General features: G+C 41.5%; 1 protein-coding gene across 3 annotated transcripts in view; it reads right to left on the minus strand.

Moving 5' to 3' along the window:
- mob2a (MOB kinase activator 2a) overlaps nt 1-26913 on the minus strand; it is a 70156-nt gene that overhangs the window by 28233 nt on the left and 15010 nt on the right. The window contains exon 1 of one of the 3 annotated variants that reach the window (XM_030135906.1): nt 11619-12456. The exons of 1 other annotated variant lie outside the window; for it this stretch is intronic. In XM_030135906.1, coding sequence (XP_029991766.1) covers nt 11619-11656 — 38 coding nt within the window. In that variant the 5' untranslated portion in view covers nt 11657-12456. Of the gene's footprint in view, nt 1-8427; nt 8811-11618; nt 12457-26913 lie in introns of those variants that run through there. One more of the 3 variants, XM_030135907.1, reaches the window with a different exon arrangement.

A 26913-nucleotide genomic window follows, 5' to 3' on the forward strand; every position in this document is an offset into this window, starting at 1 on the left:
CTCCAAGGCTGTGCATGCCTACCCTGATCCAGCTCATTAACTCCTAAGTGAGGGCATTTAGTCACAGACTTCCTATCGAGGGGAATGTGTATGCATGGAACCTATAGCAGTTCCCAGAACACATGTAGACCAGCACGCAAAGACGTGAAGACGAACTATACAGCATTGGACTAAAATGTGCAGCATGCTCCTTTAATGCGGAAACCTGAGCATGTTCAGTTGTACTCGCTCAAAGTGAACGACTACGGGGAATGTGTGACTGATCCATGTCGAGCATCATTCATTTCTACTTCAGTGCACTTTTGACTGATATGCATATTCTGCATATCAGTGTGAGCCAATGAAATGAGGTATCTACATGAAAAATGATTAAAATCCTTACTACGTAAAATCAGGCCGATGCTAGCTTGAAGCCATTACGTCTGCAGTAATGATAACGATTTAAAAACACCCATCGATAAGATCAACACGCTGCCTAAAGAGCAGAAGTCAAATCTCATTAGTCTGCTTCTCAACACAAGGAAGTCTGTTTTTAGGTGTGTTACATAACTTCTGTGAGGATGTATTCTATCGGGCTGTGAGATATAAGTATTAACCGATATGAGAGATGAAAGGAGAAATTTCGGGGACCCCCTTTTCCCAGGGGAAAGGTCTCCATTTCCTGATTTAGCAGACACCGAGACCAACATGACTAGACTGTCTGGCATGTGACTGAACAGGAACACTGGTGTTAGGTTTGTTTTTTTGGCCAGCGTACCGCTTGGTCTTTGACCCCGACAACACGGAAACAAACTGACCGGGCCTAAACCCACTGAGGTGTAGGACTACAACTGGGCAAGTGTTAATAGATTATTACCTCTGCCAAGTGTAACAACAGAGATTATGTTTTCATTGGGGTTTGTCTGTCTGTCTGTTAGCAAGATAACTGAAAAAGTTATGGATGGATTTTCATGAAATTTTCAGGAAATGTTGATACTGGCACAAGGAACAAATGATTAAATTTTGGTGGTGATGTGGGGGGGGACTGATCTGCCTTGGTGGAAGTCTGCGCTCTCCAAGTGCTTTTCTAGTTAAGCATTTGTTCTTTGAGAGCTTGAATTCATGTGTTAGGTTTTTTCAGGTGTATTTCAAATCATTTTCATAATAAAAAGTGGGCATTAAAGGTTATCCTCTTAACTGATTCGACACTATGAGAACACAAGAAGGAACTTGTCTAAAGAGAGTTAAGTAAAATAAGTCAAATACCAACATAGAATCAAATCCATGAGGATGAAATATGCATCATGTTGTTCATCAGCCATGTCGTCCAATCTCAAATGTCCGATTTCCTCTGAATCTATGATGACTCGCATGATGACTACTGAGAAAACACTCAGCGCTATCACTGTCACTGATGCTGTTCTCCACAGATGTGAGTATGTGTGAACATGGTGTGCATTTCCTTCGGTTTGGAGTGGTTTTGTGCAGTAGCGGTTGTCTCGGAGAGCATCAGTGTGCGACAGTGACTGACTGTGACTTTAAAAAAAGCCAACTCGCATCTGCTGCTCTGCCTAACAATAGCACAGTCAAACAAAGGGAAGAAGCATAACTTATTCTTTTGTTAAGACTATGGTTTCATTTGATAGAGTGTGATGAGAAACAGGGAAAATGGGGAAAGAGGGAAGGGCAATGTCATAGTTGCAGTAAATGATCAAATCAGTCAGGGCATTTGAGCCCATGTGGTCTGCAGTCAGCTAGGGTCATCCTGAACAAGGACATTTTTAAGGAAGAGAACAGTCGGTGCCTCCTTGCACAGACACAGACTTCATAAATTCATTAGTTCTGCTGATAAATTCAGAGTATGACTGTTCAAATGGGCACTTCATGGAAGTCTTTATGTAATATCTGTAATAGTGATGACTGTGGGATGTTGATATGACAACCAAACAAAAGCAAGTTAAAAAAGAACCATTGTCTAGACAGAAAGCCGGACATTTAATGAAGGAGAAAAAAAAGAGAAAAAAATGTTACCCTTAATGACTAGATGGGATCTAACAATCATCTGATAACAACGGAAGCTCTGGTCTATTGTGTGAGTTTGATTAATAGTGGGAGTGGGTGAAGATGGAGGAAGTGGTCACACCCAAGTTTGGGCAAAGAGGTAAAATGAAGATTAACAACCAGACTGATGGAAAATGTGTGCGAGTAAGTGCTCCCTGTAGGAATTACTACTGAGTTCATGTGTCCTTGTGTTGATTTTAACCTTTAATCAGCTTAAGTACATTAATGTGTGGCAAGAAGCAACACCTCTGCTGGCCAGAACGGAAGTTTGCTCTCTCAAAGGAGGAAGGCAGGCATAGAACACAAATGATTTAAACACCAGCAATGGCCTCATGGATCATAACAACAACAACAACACCTCCAGTAAACAGGCACTCCAAAACAAGAGGCAAAGAAGGTTACCCTTCAATAAGGGCAGTGACAACAAAATACAAGCTGTTGGCTTTTTGTTTTTGGAAGGATGTGCACCCTTGAGTTTTTTTTTGTAATCAACCACGACAACAGGTCATGTAAGGATGTCAGTAAATATCACACTCTTGGGGCCAATCAAGAGGAAAAACATGTGCATGTACATGTGTACGTGTTTGGCTGTGGAAACAACGGAGTGTGAGCAGCAGTGTTATTAGGTAAGACAAAGCGACGGTGTCACATGTTTGTGTGGCAGCCACAACACAAGAGAGGAAAAGGAAGACTGGGGAGAAGGTGAGGCCTTGGAGACAAAGAGAAAAGGGAGCAAATGTTATGGAAATTCCTGGACAAAGCCGTGCATGTTTTTCTCCTTGCGGGCATTGCTGGGATGACAGTGAAACCACAGCGAAGCCCTGCCCTTTGTCACAGACTGGCATGGAGGAAATATGAGAGTGTGTCCTCTGTCAGCAAGGAAAGAAAAAAAAATAGACAAACACATCCGCATTCAATCTTGTGTACAGTCCCCGCCACATACAGGGAAAACAGTTACATTATGCTGAACTCCCTTTATCCAAGTCCTCCCAACACATATGGTGCTAAACAAAAAGCAGCGCTGTCGTCTACAGATGGCGCATCAATGAGTGAGGGAAGGAAGTGGGCGGAGGCAGCTGCTGCCAGTGTCAAAATGTGAAAATAAAAGAGAAATGGATAGAGAGGAGAAACAAGGGAGGTCAAATCAATAGACGTCCTTGGAGCAGTGAGAGGTGGGACGAGTGCCCTTCGACTGCTGCCGCACATCGTCAGTTCCCTGACGAACACGGATGTTCACATTATCATCCGCTCTCTACAGATGTATCACACCCTTAAGAGGTAAAGGATGAGCTGTACTGAGAACAATATAATCTCATCCTTTTATGAGCACATGAGATCAGCACTATGTAGTTGAATGGATGAGTGTAGGTGGCTCCTCACAGGGGGATTCAGGTGTAAACAAGCCTCTGATTGGCTAAGCCTAGAGGAGTAACTGGCTCCCACCTGGGAAGATGAGGTTATGGAGTGACATCATCCCTCAGTGAGGGGGAGGGGATAGCTGTTGGTGAAACATGCACATCTGTCTGCAACACAAAAGACTTAAACTATTGCAGCACACAGAGCAAAAATAATGCTAAACTTGATAACATGTTTATAGCACAAAGGAGATCTAATGACTGAAAAGAGGGCATTCAGGGTTAATTAGAGCTGGATCATGTGTGAATTGGTTATTCTATGTGAACATTTTTAAATTTTGTCAGGAAAGAAAGGTCTCCAGAAGAAGCACTAATCTCAGTTTGCTGGTTTGAGCATTATTAATAGCATCCAAAAAGAAAAACATGAATTAACTCGATATATTGCGCAGCTCTACATAATAAACATTACCAACATCACCTTAGGAAATGCTAGAGTCAGCGATCTGCAGCATCCCTGTGTGTTCCTGAGCATCGTGTCCCCCACAGCTATTCTGTTTAAATATAGTCTCACAAGAAGGAAGTTTAATGTGTGTGTGTGTGTGTGACTCACAGACCTGAATATGACGTAGGTGGGATCCAGACGCACTATTCAGGTGTGAAAAATGACAACCTCCATGTTACAAAGATGCATTTCTGGAGGCCTCTTTAAACTTTTTCTGCCTTTCTTTCAGTCTATCCTTAGTAACAACAGAATGTCAGATGGTAGATAACTGAAACAAATGAGGGGGCACAGCTGCCAAAGGCACTGCAGCACAGAGGCAATTTCAGAGCTATGCAGGCGAGTGTGTGCGTTTGAGTATGTGTTTTAGTAAGGAAGAACTAGCCTACTCGCCACCACCTTCTCCATTCAATTAGACTGCACCAGACTGCCCCTCCTTCTCACTCTCGCCTGGGACAAACTCAACAAACAGGAAGTGAGGCGCCCAGGCACTTCCTGTCTCCCCTGAAATGGGCCTCTTGTTCCCAGAGGCAACACCGAGAAGCTGTGGGCTGCTGCAAATGTCGCTTTCTCTGTCACCTTTACAACCTGTGCAAAGCCCGAGGCCTGTTGTTTTGGTGTAGTTTTGCCCTGACCAACCTAAAAACTGAGCCGTTATCCTCTATCCAACTGGGCCACCAAGCAGCTGTAATGGTCCAAACAAGCCTCCCTATGCCTGCAGGGCACCTGCTGTCTGTGGCACACACATTTACATCCTTATGTTTTATTTTTAGAGATCTTAGCTGCAGAAAAAAAAGTTTGTTTCAGTAATAAAAACCCTGCAAAGATGTCCAGTGTGTTTTTATTTCAGTGTGCGCGTGTGTGCTGACTGTGTGGATCTAAATGCGGAGGTGAGGTTAGTGCAAGGCCATCTCTTTCTCCTTCCCCCTGAGCCAGCAGGACGAGGCTGTGCTTCAAAACATACACACACATACGCAGTAACAGTGTTATGTAACTGGTCCATGTGTGAGGTCTGCCCTCCACGGTGACTGAAGTGCAGGTGAAAACAGAGAAGGACGATCAGTCAAGTAAAGACTGATGGAGCGCTTACATCTGCACTGTGCCCCCATCTGGGTCTAATGTCCTGACAGAATCAACTGCTGTACCACGCACACATATGGCAAAAATTATCAGTTTTGTGTTATGATTATTGGCGATAAACCCAGACAGAGTTGTTATTTGGAGCTCAGGGAACAAATCCATAAATCCATAGAAAAAGGTACAAGTACAAGTTGAAACAACACTGGTGGAATTTTTTTCTGACCTGTATTGGTATCAATGTCTGTGCCTTATCTGACTGAAGCCTAATGATGACTAACATGGGTATCAAGTCCACTGAATCCTTCAGTCTAACTTTGGACGACATGAACTGGTTTGTATGGAGTACTATGCAATAAACAAAAGCAGAGTTGATAACTGATTCTGAAGAGCAAAAATGTAGTAGACCAATATTTTGCAGAAACTTCTAAAATTTCAACAGACCATCAAACTTTCATTTCAACATTAAAAGGCTTATATTGTTGCTTATAGTTACATCTCGCAGTACAATACCATCCAACTCCGAAAACAAAGCTTTTAATAGATAATTGCATGATGATTTAGTGCATGTGTAGCTACAGCCAAAGGTTTTTGACTAGACTTTCCTCAAAGACTTTTCAGCTTGATTCAATTCAGATCATCTGAGTGACGTTCGACCACGGGCCAAGGGGAGGGACTGTGGGGTTTGTTGGTGGAGAATGGCGTCCTTGTTGAGCTGCATGTCTCTGCTCTGTGGAAGCAGCCGGGTTTGCCAAAGATAGCCTAATGAGAGACACATGGCAAACAGCATGGTCTGCTCTGCTAATACAACACACACACACAGTACCATGATACACTCATAACTATTATTCGACAGCGCGCATAAAAAAATGTACCCTCTGATCCACAATGAGCATACAAGCACACATACACACAAGCTTTTGTCATGTGACAGAGTTTGCTTCAAGCCACAAGTCAACAACAATGCATCATATGGATGAAGAAACATTAAACCTTTGTACAGAAAGAAAAATTGAATTTTCTGCCATGCTGTAACTGTATAAGGAGAAATGATGACCACAACTTAAACCTCTGACATTATTCTTGGGAGGAGGGGGCACAAGGGGCACAAAATTGATCAAGCTGAGTAAGAACTTCAGCCAGGATTCAATTCAAGCTGCTTCAATACTGTTGTGTTGAAAGAAACACAGCTACAGAAAACATGTGAGTGAGAACGCACTCACGTGACAATATACATGATATGAAGAAATGACAGTAAAATGTCCCAAGAATAACTCGACACAATAACCAAAAGGTCAAACCATTACTCTTCCCTACATTGTTTCACTGGCACCTAATTGCATCATAAATAATGAAATGCTCATCCTACAGAGACGGAAAGGGAAATTTTCTGCCTTCTTTTTTATAGATGAGAGAACTAAAAGCCATCATCAAATTATCAAATATAACTCGCATTGTCTATTTTTGACCACTGACCTAGAAACTATGCATGCATGCTTAAATCTTAACCAGCTTTGTTAATCTGGGGACAGAGAGCAAACACGCATGCACACACAACAACACAATACACAACAACAACAAAAAAAAAACTCTGCATGGTCAAAAGACATATTTTTCTTAGAAGAATCTTTCTAATATTTCTCCATGTTGTCTCTTACGTAAACTGTGTTTGTATTGCTTTCATGCTTTTACAATTTTTTTTTTTTTTTAAAAGATCACCATAATTTTGGTTTTATAATCAGTGCATGCTTCTACTAACCTCACCCTACTTACTTCTAAATAATCTATTATTCTGATTTCTGATGTTTTATACATGTGCAAAACTTAATTTAGAACAATGATAATAATCTTTGGTTCTCACATACAAAACATAAATATCAAACACGACCTCTTGTGACTGTACACCAACCAAATACAGAGTGAGAGAGTGAAGGTCATTTCCAACTTATGATGACAGCTTTTTCAATCGCTCTCCTCTGTACAGGGTGTTCAACATTAGACTTGACAGGCTTTGACGCAGTGTTGGCAGGCAGTTTATACTCTATACAATGCTACTGTTGAAAGGTGGAACACCAGAGCCTTGGGATGGCGAACCGGCCCGGCCTGAGGTCAACGAGGACCCCGTTTGGATGGGTGTGCCTCCAAAAAAAATAAAAAAGAAAAAAAAGAAGGAAAAACAAAACACACATCAGTCAAGCCGTATAACATCACCGTCGAGATGTCTGATTGGCTGACAAGAGATGTCAAGGGAGAGGAAATGCTAAAAATAGAAGTGACAGCCCATTTTGGTTTAATGAGTCTGTGAGTGCTGGCCAGGTCCCACCCCTGCCTGATCATGACAAGGGAAAAAAACCAAAACAGAAGTACATCTGGCATCGGATCGGCTCTGACTTTATGAAGCTTCTGTGTGTATTTCACCAAGGCCTGCAGTATGTAACACATGAAGATACATACGACACACACAAAGAGAAGGCTGTTACTCGTACTAAGACTAGTGAAGTGTAAACAAAGATCTGAATCGCAGCAAGGCCTAATCCAAAGCAGCTGTAGTGTAGTCTGTGTTAAAGCTACAATTTTACCTCGCCATCAAAACGCTCCCCGGAGAACTACAGAGTTATATTTAGACTTTATACAGCAGTTAAAGGCAGCCTCGGCCCCACAACCACAAAAGAGGGGAACCAGATTTTTTTCTGCTGTGACTGCCAGAGAACCAGAACTAAATCATTTACCCTTTCTCCAAGTCAGTAAGACTTTAAATTCTACAGGAGAGAGTTCTGTGTAAAAGTCTCATTAGGTGATAACAAACTGAAAAAGAGCAAAGTCTGTCCAGTTCAATGCTATGCAAACACACGAAAAGAACACACACATCCCTGCATCCTTGTAAGGGAACACTGTGTCCAAACAAACAGTGCAGCTCAGCCAAAAGGGCACACGGGAGGATGAGAAGAAAAGTTGGGCAAGCTTGACTGACTCCTGGACTCATGCCATTTCATTCCAACTAAGCTAAACCTAAAACATAACAAAACCCTATAACTAGCAACTGTCCTATTCTCCTTCAGTTAGCTATAGGTGCCTGGCTCAGAGCCACCGCTGTCCGTCTGTCCTCAACTTCCTCCCTCCCTCCTCCTCCTCATCCTCCTCCTCCTCCTCCCCTCCCACAAGTCAAGATACCCTGTGTCTGACTACAGCAGAATCTCTGCCTGCTACAGCAGCACTGTCCTCAAATGTCTCCTCCAAACCGCAGCACAATAACAGAGAGAATGAATGGAAAGGAGGGGAGGGGTGAGGGAAAGGAAGACAGAAGAAGAGGTGAAAGTTAATGACAGGCTCAGAATTCATTACAGTTCTGAATATTGATACTAGAAACAATGATGAGACTGACAATCACTAAGAGGAGTAGAACAACAAGAAACAGCACATGTAGAGAGGTAAACAGTTAAGTGAATGGGTAACTACCTATAAAAGAAGCAGTCGCAGCACACCAGAACCCCCATCCGGACGGTGATGGAGCCAAGCCAGACCGGAGAGGGTCCGACCCACAGCACCTTCTTTCCTCCCCTTCGCCTCCCCCCCGTCTTCGCTCCTCTTCTGCAAACTCGTCTACAGGTGCAGCAGGACAACAGCTCCCGAATCCAACATCGCACTTACTGAAACGGACTTTGACTATTAACAAAGGTTCCTCGCAGTGGATGAGCTGTACACGGGGCAGGCCGTTCCCTGAGTCAGCCGCATACAGAGGAAATACACTTTCAAAACAAAAATCATTCATGAAATCAGACACACTTCTCTGCGCATGGTGCCCTTTCTCTCCCGTCCAACTACTGCAACTGACTGCTTCTCCTTCACACTCATGCTCTCTCTCTCTCTCCCTTCCTCCCTCTCCCTCTCTCTCACTGGCTTCCACTTGAAAGGCGGGAAGATTAGCTTGGCAAACAGAGTCTCATAAACAAACTGCTGACTGCTGGGCAGCACAGGGTGGACTGCAGGGGAGAAAGAGATGGACAGAGACACAGCATGAGGAGGAGGAGGAAACAATCCTCAGGACGCAGCAATCTTAGCCATCTGTATACATCCTAAACAAGGGCTAACCATCCTATCTCCACCCAACCACAGACAAAACACATGCTCCATTTGCTAAATCCCGTCAAGCTTCTCTTAAAGGTTAACCTTCATGCGTGCCTCTTCATGTTTTTGCAAATAATGTGACGCGTAACCAATTTAAAGAGCAAATGGCTTACTGACAGCTCTAGAGTACATAGTGAGGGACAAAACATGTGAGCAAAGGGTGTACAGTGTTTTTAAGCACGTATACAATAACCGTGACTCTTCATTCACACAAATGATGCAGAGGCACGGGATGGGAGGGGCCAGTGCGGTGACAAGCCCACAGGAAGCAAGCCAATCACTGTAGAGGACTCTGGTTGTGCTGTGGGCAAGTAAGGTGAAGGACACAGAGTGAATTATGGGCCTCGTTACTGTTTTTAACCAATCACTACTCTCTTCATAGTCTGCACCATTCAGTAAGAATCATCATCTTCCTCACAACCACTGAGGAAACACACGCACGCACACAAACTGCAGAGGACTGCAGCCGTCAAGGAAGACGAACGCACCGATCAGACGCTGTAATCAAAGGTTACAATCCCTGTGCTGGACTTGACAAACAACACGGGATTAGCCGACAACGACGGCGTCAGCCAATTGCAGCTGAACACGGATGATCAGACTCTGCTGTGGTCAGAGAAAACAAATCACTGCAGCCTGACAAGAAAAAGACTGAGAAACAAGAAAGCGGGAGGCGACAGTCACCTTCAGAAAACGGCAGTTATGCAATGACTGCGGGGTGGGGGGGTGTAGTTCTCGTTCTCATTCTGTCGAGGGGGTTATCAAAGAAAACCTGAAAAGTGAGACAGATTTGACTTGCTGCATGCAACTTCGAGACAACATCACAGACAGCATAGCACATCCTCCTCCTTTTACTACTTCTTTCTACTTTTGTTCTTTTTGAAACAAATAGATGACTAAGAAAAACTGCAGCAGCTCAGCAAAGCACCTTTGCATCCAATGACGTCATCCCTGCTCCTCCAGCACCACCTCCTCCTCCTCTTTCTTCTCCTCCTCCTCCTCCTCCTCCTCCTTCTCCTCCCTAGGGACTTGTCACTAGGAGTCGCAGCTAACAGGCCTCCTCTTTCACCGTTTAATTACCTCACCCCTCTCACTTTCAAACACACACACTTACACGTGAATACACACTTGCATTGCAGCACACATCTCCCACACAATGCTCGTGGTACACTTATTGTTGTGCTCACTTCCGAAGCGAACACAAAAAGAGGAGGGGTATAGTCCAATAACATCATCCTCACAGTTTCAGCTGTGTGATGAAGTGTGTGTTTCAGCTTGGCACTCATTAGTTCCCTTTGTGTTTCACTACCTAAGAGCCAGGATGTGGGTTTTTGTGTGTGTGAAGTGCAGCGGAAGGCCATGTGCCCTGTAACAAGGCAAAGGGGAACAGAGTGCCAGAGGAGAAGCGTATTGAGTCAAACTGCCATTAAATCAACTGTCATTTTCAACAATATGAGCAGGTTCGCGCGGGCTTGTGTGTTTGTGCATTTCCTCAAACTTTTGGATCTTATCAAAGTGTGCAGGCAAACAATCAAAGCAAGACATCCGGTTTAACGGTTATATGGGCTGAGTTGGTCTGTGTGACTTGGCTGGAGGATGGAAGAAAAGACAAAGACAGTATTTTTGCTTAAACTTGTGACTTAGTGAGATAACACAATGAGGAGACAGAAAGAGTGAGGAAAAAAAAAAAAAAAGAGCGAGGGACCGAACCACTGGGCAGGGAAAGACCCGACTCGTGACTGGGTTTAGAAACACCAGGATGTGAATAAGGGTAGCTGCAGTCATGAAAAGTGGTAAAGGGGAGGGGGGGCAGAAAGAAACACAGTGAGTGCACATCATTCACACTGCTACACAGATATAAACACATGTAAAAGTTGCTAGGTGATGGGACCACTACGAGGGGCATTTCTGGGAAAAGGGGTGAGCAGAGAGGGAGGGATTTTCTTAGTAAGGACAGAGAGACAGATTAGGAGGCAGAGATGATTGTGCTTAAAGGATGGAAGAAGACAAAAGAGAGCGCAGCCCCTCAGAGCGAGACAGACCTGTTTCTCCTGATCGAAGCTCACAAACAGAACCCTACACGTGGATGCACGTTGGAAGAACAAGGAAACCACAGAGAATAGGAGCGGAGACAGGATTTTGCTGGAATGGCAACTTTAATTTTGCAAAAAGTGCAAAGTTTCGCAAGCGTTGCTGTGCTCAGGTGAAAACACTATGTAGAATAAAAACCCAGCTGTCAGTGATGGCATAGCTGATGATGTGTGCATAACACTGGTAATGCAAGAACAAAAAAAAAAAAAAAGTGATGTTCCTCTAGTAATAATGGAACAGTATTATAGGATGCAATAATGGCAACATAAGCCTACATAGAAAGAATACAGAGTAGAGTGAACAGATTTATGGGAGAAGGATATAATAACACAACCTGCCCCCTCACCCCCACCATCCCTCCCTCCCTGCCTCCCTCCCTGCCGTATGGATGACACATGAATAAGTTGCACCCACATACATGAGCCTCTTACCTATTCAACGTGTAAGACCCGTTCCGTTTGAACCTCATCCTGGACGACAGGAAGCGAATAAAGAAATCCAGAATTGACGGCGTTTCAGCTTTTCGTCGCACCTCGAAAGAAGCACCGTGTCTTCAGAACGGCTGCAGAACAAACAAACGCGGAACAATACGGAGTTGCTCTTTGCAGCCTTCCCTCTCTCTCTCTCTCTCCCTCCTCAACACCTTTCTCTCCGTCTACTGCTGCTTCCTAGACCTCCTCCTCCTCCTTCTGATCCCCCCCACAACAACGTCCTGGCTTTTTACTTTCCGTGGGGCAGGGTAAACGAGTCTTCAGACTGCAGGCGTTTCGATTATAATAACAAAAAAACACGCGGCGCGTATCGGTGACATGCGTGCGTCCGGACGCCGCAACTTGGAAAACAAACCTCTGATATTAAACCCAAGTGTGGCGGCTTTGTGTCCACAGCCTCGCTGACGCAAACCTCCACGGTTTTTTTTTTTTTTTTTTTACGCCCCCCTCCTCCTCCGAAAAAGAAAAAAAACACCCACTTGAAACTTAAACCTTGGCTTTCAATATTTTCCCTCCGATCTGCGCGTAAAAGACGCACCGGTTACGCGCAGAAAATAATCAAAACTACTTTACAAGCTTGCGGTTTCTTCATGAAAAATGGTCATCGATGCGAGCCAGCTTCCTCCTTCTACCCCATTCACGGTCCTGTGGAGGCTCTCGTGTTTCAACAGCGTTTCCTATCTCGGAGGAGCTATATATACACATTTATATTCCTCCATAGCCTGAACACAAACCAGACACCAGCGACCCAACCGAGCTCATGTCGACGCCTGAAGGGTGAGGCAGATTGGAGGCTAAGAATAGGGCTGAGGATCCATTAATGCCAGTTTAATCCACAGTAGCCCTAGTGGACACATAGTCACTTTACATTTCATGATATAGGAAACTACTTGAATTCCAGGGCTGAGGATGTGGTCATGAAAAAAAAAAAAAAAAAAGTCAGCTTGGACAATAACCCAGTGACCATTGTGATGACAGTAACCCATAATGACACACTGACTGGCAGACTGGTGAGTAACATCTGGAGCAGAACGATATGGACAAAATTTCATATCTCGATATTCATGCCAGATATCTCGATATCGATACGATATGACTACGGGTTCGGTGAAAACCAAGCATTTATCAGAAAAATACAAACATCATAATACAAAAGAATGTGGAAAGTGCAGTTTTATTTATACGAACTCACTACCAGTCATCAACATTAACATAAAGTACGAATAAATGAAATATGTTGTGACTGCCAGAGCTGTACATGCAGGGCGAGCGCGGGGGAAATCTATATCGTTGCTTTTTTGATATTAATATCTTGAATGTTCATATCTAGATATTGATACGATAATGATATATCTTTCAGCCCTAGTAACATCCATACCATTCTGCATCTCCTCCAACAAAAAAGTACTGAAGTGACAATGAATGGAGCCGCAGGAATGTTAAAGGTCAGATAAGAGGAGTGTGAGCAGGTGGAATGACTTGACTCCGTGCACTTTGGCCTCAGGGAGACAAAGCGCCTCTGCCACCTTTACTGGATCTTCCACAATACCAACATATATTCGTCTAGACTCGCTGTAGCCGAGCTCTTGTTTTGTCAGGTTTGGAGATGTTAAAAAAGAAAAAACAAAAAAAAAAGGTGGTTTCATGGAGCTGGAGAAGAGAGGAGACTAAGATAGATGGATGGAGAGAATGAGAGAGAGAGGAGGGGGTGTTGTTCAGAGGCCAAGACCACAAAGACTGAAAAATGAAGAGACCAGATGTGCTTTTGTAACAGCCAATTGGGGAAGCTTTGCAGAAAGGGGAGGATGACATGCAACAAGGGTCGTGAAGATGCGGATTTTCAATTTGAAGACTAAAAAAACGACCTCTATAATATAATTAGAGATTAATTAAATGACAAGCTCAAACATCAAATCCTGAGTTCCTTCTCCAGTAATATAAAAAAAATGTAAAAACTTGAATAAAACAAATCAAGTCTTCTTAAATTTTGAGCCTGTAGGTCTTGAAGGAGTCAAAAGAGCAAAATGATGAATGCAGGCGAGTGGTGAGTTTAAGAGCATTCGGAGTTCTTCAGCATTACATCATGGCAGTGCGGTGCAGCGAGTGTGTTCGGTGAGCGATTCCTCTAGTCCCGCAGAGCACTCAGCATCGGTTTCACTGGCTCCGGGCTCGTTTATTACAATAAAAGCAGCCTGGCACCAGAACTGCTGATCAATCGCACCATCGCCGCTCAGTCGGTCACTGCAGAGTTACACGACGACCACTGGAGAAGAGGCACCAACGAAGAAGACGTGCATGGGGAGGAAGTGGGTTAAAAAAGAAGAGGGAAGAAGCTATAGGGGGATTGGAAAGAATAAATAAAAGGAGGGGAGCAGTACGGAGCAGGAAGGCACAATTAGCCTGAGCTTTATTGATGCAGCTGAAAACAACACCCCCCCCTCCTTTCCTCCTCCTATTCACTCTCACTCCATTCCCCTCTCCTGCACTTATTCATCGCCTCCACCTACACCACCCTGCATTTTATTGCTCTCTTTGCAGCCCCTTCATTAGGCTAATTTGAGCTTTCTTCCTTCTTTTCGCAATACTTATTTCTATTCAATCCTGTTCGCCTCCCCTTTCCCTTTCCCCTCCTGGGTTCTGTCCTCCTGTCCATCTGTCCGTCACTCCTGTCACTCTTCCTGCTCGGTGCATGTTGTGCAACAATAATGCGAACTTTTGAGTGTGTCCTTGCATACTAATGGTGTTCAAGATGCCAGTTTATGCGCTTTTTCTGTCTAGAGCGAGAGGGAGGAAAGTGTAGAATACCAAAAAATGTTTCTGTTAATCTTAAGGTATATTTGACTAAACTACACCTCAGAGGAAGGTCTCAAAACTTTTCTTACTCCATTAAAAAATTCTTAACTACACTATGCACCTTGAAGTGTTTCTTTTTTTTCCCCAGTTTTTGAAAGTTCTCATCAGTTTTAGCTACATTTACAGATCTTTTTCCGAAATTAACATTAATAAGTTGATTTTTTTCTACCTGTTTGACTAAAACTAATGCAAGACATCATTCTTACAGCCTGTCATAAATGTTTAGACACATTTTTACTCAATACTTTAAATCCTGTTCCTGCTTTAATTTTTCCTTTACATGTGTCAACTCATTAAATTTGACATTTTTATATTTTTATGCTTTTAAGTTAATACATTTCCACCTCTTATGAATAATGCATGTCTTCAAAATTCATACCTTTAAACTGTTTCATTCAGCTTTTTCATGCTCTAAGCCTCTTACAGCTTTTGCTGCCTTGATGTATGTCACTGTAACAGGGTTTTGTACCTTGAGTTATTTCAACTTCTCCTTCAATTTAAATGAGTCACTTCAACATTATTTTCTAATTTAAAGTACTTTAGCTAAATTCAGCCATGATTCAGTTAAGTTCCAGCAAAGCTTCAGCTGTCAGCAAACACACGCAATCTCTTCAAAGCAATTTCAGCAATTTTTCTAGTTGAGTTATAGAATGGTCAAGCTCTCTTCTTGTAAATGTCTTCAGTTTTCCTTCTAAATTTACAACATCAATCACCTGATTTTTGTCCTAACCCACAATGACCCTAATTCAACGTTTTATTTTAATGACGTTTATACAAAACAGTCATAAATTTACTCTTTACTGTGTGTGTTGTCTTTTGCAGCCTCATTCCCAGTGATGGATGTGCTTCCAGAAAGCAGTCATCACTGCCTGTGTTGCGGCTGTGGAATAGTCCTGACCCCTCTACTCCTACACAGGCTTTCCAGGAATACACTGGACCGCGCTTCACACACAAACACACAAATGAGCGCGCACATACACAGTCGACTAAAGCCACTGCAACCTGAGTAGATGCATGAGAGGAGACGCCAGCGTTTGACCACGCTGCTCCATGGGCCAAAAATCCCCAGCACAGAGGTGATACTGACAGAAAACACACAATCCAGGCTGCTGTAAAGCCAAAAAGAAAAAAAAAAAAAAAAGTGAAAACAACCGCTCTGTGTGTTATGCAATTTATTTACATATGATTTTGCAGCCAATCACTAAAAACATACAGTTTTTTTCCTCATGACCTAGACAAACATATGTGCTGCTCTAAATATGTTTTAACACACAGAAACACACACACACACATTGAGCACAGTTAGAGCTAAATGTGAGCTGGGGCCACACCAAGGGGTGCAGTATGAAAGGGCCCATATATATGTATGTATGTATGTATACAGCCAGGCTGGGTGACGCCAAGAGTCTGTCAGTCTGTCTGTGCAGAGCCTGCCGTACAGTGACAGGACACCACTGTAACTCAGAGTTTATAGCAGCCTGGGCAGGCCCATCTGTCTGTCTGTCTGTTTAGTCTATAGGCTTCTGTTGCCCGTCTCTGCCCTACCATCTACCTTCACAAAGCTGAGGGACGGTCCAATAACACTGAATAAATACAGTCCGACAACGTATGAATGTGAAATATTGAACTTGTGTTGACATTTTTTCAAATGTTTCCTGGACGCTCCCAAAGGAAAAGTGTTATGTCTGAGTATTTCTGGATTCTGTACCTAATTAGTATTATCTTTCTTTATCTAAACAGCTTTGCAATATTTCAAATTCCGCCTTATGGAGGGAATGAAATACAACTGCATAGCCTACTGCTTGCTGCTCAGGCATTTACAGAATGTAAAGCTCAGTGACAGATTAGCAAAACAATCAAACTTCCAATCTGAAGGGTTTTTTTCTGTTGGTATGTTACTGCAGATCACCCATACACTATAGAATTTGTTCAGATTTCCCTTTTAACAGAAAAGGTCCAACTACAGAATTTACCCTCACGTAACTGACTCTAAACCAAGACACACGAAAATTAAGTAAAGAAATGCATGTATGTTTTGTGACTTTTTTTTGGGGTGGGGGGTGGGGTGGGGGGTGGCGGGGGGGGGGTTCCCAGTCTGTCTGCCCCACTCGATTAGAAAAAACAAGAAATTTTGCACCCTTAAAAATGAAACTCACTGTCTTGTTGAATGAGTCATGAATGGACACTACTGCATTTCAGGCCTTCACAAACCAAACTGCTTAACTGTGAGCATCATAGAACAGCGGTGCCACCTGCTGTTACTGAGGAATAATGCAATGTTCATGTGGAAAGAACAAAAATGCACATGAATCTCCACCTTCACATCCCTTCTCAGAGCTGCTATGCAAAGTGGGCTGTGCTAGCGGCGGGAAGCGGCGTTGAAAGAAAGGCAGCAGGCAGGGCGGGTAACCTGTGGGTTGAGGTGTTAGGAGTCAGTGATGTCCTGTTGACTGGTATGTGCTCTGGTATTACTGGCATGTGAATAAAGGCCCTGCAAAAACGATGGAAGGGCGGAGGTGAGCGCAGAAGATTAAAAAAAGATGAAAAAGACAAGGCAGTGAAGGAGAAGGAAAGCAGGGCTGATGCCTTCGCTGACATCTGGTATTGCTGGTATGTGAAAGACATGGAGGGCATGTGATGAGCGCAGGGAGACGAGGCATAAGGTCTGTAGATGGTACGTGATTATTACAAAAACACGTCAGCGTGAACGGTTTAATCAATGTGGAAAAAACTAAAGTCAAAAGTACTAAGACAGGGCACCATGGCAGACTTTGTAAAATTAAATGCTTTTTTTTTTTTTTACTTCTTATTGGAAGTAAAAAAAAAAAATAAAAAAAAAAAATCGGATTATTCATTTGTTTGTTTAATTTAAAAGATGTAACAGCCAAGAAAAAGCACATATGAAGCCTCTGATTTTGCAATTTCACGTCTATATTGTTTATTCTGATTTAACATGTGCTGGTTTTCAAAGCTTTGAATCAATACTAACAAAATTACTTGAGCATTAAACTGTACAGAAGTATAAGTTTAATGTTTATTTACTGTATTTGTAAAACAATACAATTTTGGAGGCGTTTCAGCTGAAAATGTAACCAAAACAATTCCTGCTGACAAAAGTAATATGTAAATTATGTTGTTGTTTTTTTTTTAAATCAAAAGGCTGTTCCATGATTAATTTGTGGTTTAAAGTATTTGTTTAAGACAAAACAAAAACTTAATGTAAAAGATAAAAAAAATGGAGGCTTTGTGTATGCTTTTTCTTTGTCTGATTTTGTGCTTTAACACCTACTTTGTTTACTCTGATTTAGCGTGTGCTCGTTTTCACAGCTTTGAATCAAACATTAAAGTATATATATGAGTATAAGTAAGTAAAACAAGATTTTTTGAGGTGTTTCAGCTGAAAATGTAACCAAAATAATCCCTACAGACATAAGTAATATGTATATCATAATACATTTAGCAATAATAATAGCACTTTTAGAAGCTTATTAAACTTTTAAATCCTACAAAAATGTTGTCATGAGATGCATAAGATGAAGACATAAGCCTTTGTGTTTGTCTAATACTATGTGACTTCACTATGCAACCCCAACTATAATGTGATTTGAACATGGAAGCATGTAAAGCTTGGATGTTGTGGGAAAATAACAAATTAACCTCCACCACTTTAAACCATTTAACCCTTTGATGCATGAATTATGAGAACCTTAGTCAAGATTTTTTTTTTTTTCTCCTGAGTGTTGTTATTCCTCTTTAGGCATGAAAAAACCAATGTGACTGAAATTTTTTTAATGAACCTATTTTTTATGGAGCTGGACACCATGTGCTTAATTTTTGAAGCAAAGAAACATGTCTTTAAAATGCAGTAACAGAAAGTGATATACTGTTTGAAAACTATGAAATAAAAAAAAATTAATGCAGCTAATCTGATGTTTTCTCACATTTGAACATACTTTAATACTAGTTATTACTCACTTCAGGGAGATAACATGAAAAAAAAAAAAAACTTAAAGAAAATTGAATTACAGCAAACTAGCAATTGATTTACACTCAAACATGTTACTGCAGATCAGGTTTATCAAGAACAGTAAAGTTACAGTAATGGTATGAATTGCAGTGTATGAGATGGTGCATAAGCGTCCACTGTGTTGGCTGATATGGAACTAAAACAACAAAACCCATGAATATACAAGACAACAGCTGGAGAATAGAGGTCCACTGTAGTGACCACTATACATGAAAGGGTTAAAATTGAAAAAAAAAAAAAAAAAAAATGAGTGTGTCAGTGCAGATATAAAGCTGCATTATTGATCTCTGCATGTCTGCCTCTGGCCTGTGGTGGACTGGTATTGCTGGTTTAATGCTGCAGCCGCTTGATGCAGTCATGTGATACCGGACTGGAAAAAGCCAACACAGCCTGGTGCGCACTGGGAAGGCCTGCGAGCCATGATTATGCAACTAGATCTGATTTCATGCTCATAGGATTTCTCTTCCACTACCATTCCCTCTCTTGGAGTTTTTGCCCTTCTTTACTTCAACGTAGTCCTCTGTGAGAATCTGCTTCAGTTTTTGTGCTGTCACTCATTCACCACATGCACAGAAAGCGGGAACACGTCAGCCCCTCGTGGAAAACAGTGAACCCATATGACCTGCTCAAATCAATACATTTGACCAAACAGAGCCACTTAACTGCTGACAGGGTGGCGTTTTCCCTCCCCACCATCACATTTCTGCTCACTGGACAGTTATAAGATATGGACATGTGCTTCCCTCTTGTGGCATAAAGAGACACTACACTGAAATGTGTCCAACTGTCCATATCAAGTAGAGGTCGAGTTAGCGCTGTTGGTGCAGTTTTAAGTGTTCTAACATTTTTGCCATTAAGGCGCTCACTAGTTGATGGTCAGCATGTATGCCGGTCGATTCTGCTGAGCTGTAGATCAGGTTTACTCACAAAGAGAGTAACACTACCCAGCTAAAAGCCTGGGAAGGTGGTTGAACTAGAGCGGCTAATGAGTATCACACAGGAGGAAAGTAGAGTCTGAAGTGAACCACAAACAGGAAATGTAAGGAAAAAAGAAACAAGTTCCTTATTGTGCTTTCCTCTTTTGGCCTATTTAAGAAAAAGGAACTGAAAGAAATGTCTTATTTAGAGATTTGCAATGGTATATTATCGCAGACGTCTGACCGATGCAACATTTATTAAAACTGAGCTTTACTAAGAGATCTATGTTTGTGCATGACAGAAACTTGGCTTATAATACTTTCTATTAGACACCCACACAAGATTTAAGGGTCATCGCAGCCTTTGCTCTATGAGTTACGCATTAATTCGTGTAGCTTTCTGCAGAGTCAACATCGTTTTTTCACCTACAAGTATTAACATGACCTTCTCTCATCGACGTAACCTAAGACTGGGCCCATAACTGTCAGTCAGTGACAAAATTTCACTCTGGGACATTGACATTACTCTGAGTATATGTTCAGATGTCAGGGCTTGATTGAGTTCATGAGAAGCCGTTTGCATGTCTGAACATTCTGAGCCTTATTGTTTTGCCCCCAGCAATTCTCTGGTGATATTTTTCAGTGCAATAAAAAGGCCCAGCCCAGGTAGCTAATCCCAACACTGACTTGTTCCCTACATGTACATGAACGCTGTTGAAGTGTGGGTTCCACAGCTGCCAGCGGTTATGTAACAGTTGGTGTGTGTGCGTGTTTGTGAGTGTATGTGTTCATTAACCGGTCTGCTGTGGCGGTGCAGTCCAGAGCTCTTAAGGGACCAGTGACCTAGAACCACCTTTGACCACAGCTGCTCACCTTTCAGCTGTTAGAGCCGCTATCCAGAAAGAAAACTGAAACATCCCAGCATCAGTGAAGGGCTCAGTTTAATATTAGACAAAGGGAAGTAATATGATGGGGTCAGCTGCTTCAAGCAACACAGAAGAAGCACTATGAAGAATTTATGTTTGTTATTAAAGATAAGAAAACTGAGCGACAGAGAGAGAAAAATCCACCTTAAATCACTATTAGCTTTTGGAAAACTGTGTGCATTTCTTGCCTTTTTGTTTCTTGACATTTTTTAAATCCTGTTAATAACTGGCCAGACAAAAAGTGCAATATATAACATCACACCTCACTTCACTGCACTGTCAAATTAGAAAAAATAATAAAGCAGGGGACCTGAAGGCAGATTAATACTTCTAAGCTATGTAGTGCAGCTGCAGAGGGAAAGCAGTTAAAGCTGGGCTTCAGAGATATCACGGCACTGACGATGGAAAGGACACGTCCACTTTGGGAGAAATGGACGAGACACAAAGGCATATGCGGTTAAAGATGGAGCTCATGTTGCTGCTTTCTGATAAACCAAGCAGAGAGTGACAGACGCCCAAGTCGGAGCCTGTATGAGGCAAACGGCGCTTCCTGTGTTTGTGCGTCTCACTGTTTGCTGTCCCTTCAGAGAAACGAAGAGTGACGAAGGCTTCCTGCGAGCTCACGCTTCAGACGCCATGGCCCGGCAGAGAGGTAGAACAATGAAGAGGAAAGGAGAGGCGTTACGGTACAGGGCGGGACAGGGAGGGAGATAAAGGAAATGGCACACTGTGCAAACAGACACACAGGTGTACACGAGGACGCACACCTAGACCAAACAAACTAAGCATTATATGCAGCCTGATCACATATTAAATAGAACAGAAGCTCAAAGGATATAAAAATATTACCAGACAAGTGTTCAGAGAACGCAAACCTCCACCAAGCACCCCGAACAGTGTGCATGTGTGGATCGACTATTTCTTTTTAAATTAAACAGATTCAAGGTTGTTCCATACAGCAGAAAAAAGTTGAAGCTTGGTACCAGTCATGTGTATGTCAAACTATATTAAATTCCAATCAATATTTGTTGAGTTATAATGAAAAATGTGTCGTAAATGGGATTTTCAATGTTAAACGTAAATGTCCACAGAGTCCACATTCCACAGTGAATGTGGACAATTTTGTGCCAGATACAAGATATTGTTATAAGCTACGGCTGCATCAAATTGGAGGCTAATCGGGGTCGTTTTGAATTTTTTATGAATTTTGGAAAATTCCTCAATGATGAGAGATAGGAAAATTTAAGAATTTGTGACCTTGCTGGGACCTTGAACTTTGGCCTACTTGGCCCAAAATTTTATGGGTTCGTTCCAGGGCCTAGGCCTATCTGTGGGTAAAATTTGGTAAAGATGGTTGTAATAGTTTTCCGTAAAGTTGCTGACAAACCAACAAACAAACATGCAAACAAACACACACACAAAGCAAAGTGATCACAATACCTCCTGGCGGAAGTAAAAACAGAAAAAGAGGAAGTGAATGCTAAGTGAGAAACTTTTAGCCCAAAAACCAGCTTATCAAACAAAGCTACGACATTCAGGGACAGTCACTGAACATGAAAAGATATATAAAAAAATCACAGTTAAACAAGACAAACCTTTTCTTAAAATAGAAAAAATGACCATTTTAGGTGGCTACAAATGGCTAGTATCTCACAGATGTCAAGTAAAAGCCCCAGTGGTTATGAGAAAATGTATGCAGTGCAGTGCAGACCATCCACCCCCTCATATGTGCAGAACGACACATGAAGTCACCAGAGCCCACCAAACCCCTGACCTACTGTTCCTCAATAAGAGGAAACGGATGTGGGGAATGTCTCTCGCTCTTCTCTCTCTTTCATTCTCTCTCACTGACACACGAGGAAAACGTGCAAACTAACACACCGTCCAAAGGTTGAGTGCACAAATGGCTTACTGAGCGGATATCCACAAGGAGAGACTTTGTAACACATATAGCGTTGCGCAAAAAAAAAGCTATAGGCAGAGAGTTTCTATTTCTATCTGTGGTGCTTGTTAAATCCTGGCATTTAAAGTGGAGTCAGGGTAGTGGAGAGAGGTCAACATGACTCAGCACTTCATGTTAAAGAGCATTTGATATTGAAGAGCTGAAGTAAAACCCCAAAATGTTTAATGCAATACAGGCAAATCCCACAGAAATGAAAGAAAAAGTAGTGTATCAAAAGACATGATGGGTGTCATTATCAGACTGTACTCTTACAGTGTTAATTACCTAAAAAAACTCATTTGTTTGCACTGGCATCACAAACTGAGCAGGACGTTTTATCTGTTTAATCTGTTTTTATTTGTTTTATCTGTTTTTATTTGCCTGTTGTATTTGTTTTTACTGTTTTAGTGTTGTTCTTAATTTCTTCATTGGTACTTTTAATATGGCTGTAAAGCCCTTTGGGCATCGTTGCTTGTTGTAAATGTGCTATACAGATAAAATTGACCTTGACTTAGGTTACTATTAGTGCATGACAGTACAGAGTCTAAAATATTAGAATCTCAAAAGTGACTTGGAAAATTACTACATCAAAATGAACATAAGTGCTATATTAATGGGAAAGACCAAACAAACAGCACTATTAATTAGGCTAAACCTGAGCAGTATATCATGTTAATTTGACAAATCAAAGTTTGTGTTCTGAAAATTCTTGTGTGCTCAACAAAAATTCAACATACAGCTTGTTTGCTTCTAATAATATTGATTGCGAATGGGTTTCCCCAGTCATATATAACCTAGTATACAGTTTTAGTAAAGACAGAATATTTCTTTTCTTCAGCTCTTATACCGAGAAAACAAGTGATTAAAAATGTTACTCATCCATAATATTGGAATGTAGAAATAAAGAGATTTATTTTCTGGCCATATCACCCAATTCTAACAAATATAAGGCAAAGCATCTGACCAACCATGGCAAATACTGAGGAGTAGAAGAGTCTGAAACAATACTATTGAGTGAGAAGCATGAGATGTTCACCAACAGGGCAGGAGGTAAAGCTTCAGGTTATTTTGCAAAAATACTATTCATAGAAGAGTAGTGAATTGAAAATCTGACAGGTGTGTATCTGATAGGGCTGCACAATACTGGAAAAAACTGACATTGTGATTTTTTTTTAACCCTGCGATATATATTGTGATATGAAAATCTACTCAGGAGGACATAATAACTGTGTGGCGCCGACATAAATGGTCAAACAAATTAGTTGTGTTTCCTCTTATTGTGGTGACAGGTGGAGGGCACTATTGATGCAGAACATGTGTTTCAGTATCATCTTTCTTGTGGCCGAAATATTTTCAGATAATGTATGTTGCTTTTCTTTTTGGCACCAAGTCTTCGTGTTCAGTAATTTTCTCTTGTTCAGTGCTCATCTTTCAATGTTGTTACCAGTGACTCACTCCATGTGCAGGGGCGTGGTCTGCTTCAGCTAGCTGATTAAGAACACTTGTGATTGGTGGATCGCTGTGCGCAGTGTGTGTCAAGTACCCAGGTTGAAATTATGAAATTAGAGGAGAACACATTGAGTTCATTTGCCTCCTACATTGCAGGACCTGTAATGTGACTATTGAGCACACGTACATCGCGATAACAATGCTCAAATGATATATTGTGCAGCTCTACTGCAAAGTAGAGGAGTCTGAAATAATAATACTATTGAGTGAGAAGCGTGAGATGTCCACCAACAGGACAGGGGGCAAAGCTTCAGGTTATACTGCAAAAAAATTATTCATAGAAGAGTAGTTAATAGAAAATCTGACAGGTGTGCATCTGACAGCATCTTTGAGGCAGTATCACTTGCAAAAAGTAAAAAAAAAAGTAACCTAGTTAATTTCTCCTCTTCATTTGCAATGTGTCTATCATGCATGTTCAAATGGTGATGATAGGGAAAATGTGTTGATTCGGTCAGAAATGCATGTAAAAGCACATTTTATAGTAAAAGTAGTATGTGTTGAATAAGATTGAGACAAAAACCTAAAAAACTTCAACATAACCAAGACAGTTAGCAGATCTCACATCCCATATGAGGATGGACGAAGGGGTAAAATAGCGGTGCAGAGGACGGACGATGGAGGACATAGAGTCTCAGGAGCTCAGGAGTCACTGGTTTGCTTCACAGATCTTCTCCCTCCATCAGTCTTTATGTAGGCTAATCTCTTCCATCTCACCTCCCTGAGCTGGCCAGCTCACTTAGCCTCATTTAACCAGCTAACGGCCGGTAATAAATCAGCAGCACACTCCTCGCACCTCTAATCTCCAGTAGTCTGTTCTGCTCTGCGAACTCCCTCTGATATATGACTCGGCCAACTCGGGTTTCCAGATGTGAAGCAGTTACTGTAGGTAAAAAAGTTCAAACTCTGCCCTGAGAGAACACCATGAGCAGAAGAAGAAAATCTGGGAGATATAATTGGAGTCAAGACATGGAAATCAGATCAGGTTCATACTTCTTGATTCTATTCTTCTAAAATCCACTTCTCTAAATCCACTAGGCATGGATATTGTTAAAAAATGTCAACATGTTCACCAACAAAATACTTGATATTATAAAGTTATGGAAGTTTTTTTGATGATCATAATATAACTGCTGAAAACACTTTAAATGAAGAACTTTGAATAAATAAATAAAAACTTCCCTTATTTAATTCCAGCAAATTTTAGAACATGACCAATTATTTCATGTATTGTAGTCCAAGTGGATACCTTTGACATAATAGTCCAGATTTAATACTAATATCTAGTAGGGGTGTGTATTGGCAAGAATCTGGCGATACGATACAAATCACAATGCCAGGATCACGATACAATATATCACGATATATCATGATATTTTTAAAAAGGCAATTTTTTTTGTTTCTTTCTTTTTTAAAAATGATTATTTCCTTGAAGAATTGAATTACACCCGAAATATGCACAAATACTAAACACATTTTTATTTGATCACAACAGGATCTAATGCTATATCACAAAATTTTCCTCTGTTAAAACTTAAATTATCTTTTACAAACATTACAGTTTAAGATTCTGTTCCAATGCTCATATTCTATTAGTTCATAACTAACATCAAAATATTATGTTTGTGCAATCTCAACAAAGGAACTAACATCTGTGCCTCTCAGACAGTAAAAAGTGCTTTTAGGATGCTTCAAATAACCATTATTTAATAAAACAGTGTTAAATAATAATAAATAAAATATAAACAATAAAGAAAACCAAAAAAACAAAATGAACCTCCATCACATCTGCATTTGAATAAATAGCTAAAAATATTGATACAGTACTTTTTAATATCGATACAGTATTGAGAAATGAAATATCACGATATATTGCAGAACCGATATTTTCTTACACTCCTGATATCTAGTCTACACCAGCCTAGAACTCCAGCAGACTGAGCCCAGCTTTACAATTAACTTTACTTTATAACAACTATAGTGATCTTGTCATAACGATGTGAAGTACTTCCTTCCTTTCTCCTGGCTTCCTGGACTCAGCTGTGCCTAAGTGAGCAGCTGCCCTAATGTCTGGACTCCTCATAATGCATGCACTACCGTTAAACCTAGCCTGCAATGCTAGCGGCCTGTTGGCTCTAAGTTAGCATTCATCAGAAGTCACATAGCCCAGAAAGAAACAGTGATTAAAAAGGCTTTTAGAAAGGTCACATTTAGCAGGTCTGTGGCTCAGAGCGTGACCTAAAGAAAAGACCAGTGTTATGACATGAGGCAGACAACTGTGCACCTCATACTGTGAGTATATGGACAGGGAGCACAACCCCCCGCCCACCCTGATGCCCATTCTGTAAGCCCCCAGTCATTTGTGTTTACATGCATACAACTCCTTAAGGGGAGATCAGGAACCTTACAGGGGTCAAACACTATTTGGTATCTTGTGTTTTTGTGTTACATGTCCTGCTTTGAGCTTTTCTGCATTTCTGTCTCCTGGGAGGTCGAGTCAGCAGTTTCCTTACAGTGACCCTAACTCAGCAGCGGAAATCCCTCTCAGCTCTCTTTTTGCCTTCATTCCAAGTCAAACTTGTCTGTGAAAACCGCCTCCCTCTTCCTTCACATCCCGTTTGTGTATCATGTGAATCACCTCACGCTTCAAACCTCAAACTTGCAATCAAACAACCAGTGGAAATATGATAGTTCAGACATACTGTACACACATCCTGCACATATTTCCCTCTGAAACTTATGTAAACTAGTGCATCACATCTACATCAGCAGCTCCGAAGTGTTTCTGTGAAAGGCCTTGGATGACACCTCAAGAATACTGTTTGATACAATGTTTGACATGTTCAATGAAAATGTGACACATGCAAAGGGTCGCTAACAACAAATAAATATGCCAAGTTCAGGTGACAAACAAATCCCAAGCATGTTCCCTCTCTGGCTTATAAAAAGATAATAAAATCCCTTGATGATGGAGTTTGCCACAGACAGTAGACACACACAGTCAGTCATTTAACAGGTGTGTAATTCAGGTCCATCATCACCATGATATTGAAAAGCAATGTCT

This window comes from Sphaeramia orbicularis, chromosome 6 (genome assembly GCF_902148855.1).
Source record: "Sphaeramia orbicularis chromosome 6, fSphaOr1.1, whole genome shotgun sequence".
Taxonomy (NCBI): Eukaryota; Metazoa; Chordata; class Actinopteri; order Kurtiformes; family Apogonidae; genus Sphaeramia; species Sphaeramia orbicularis.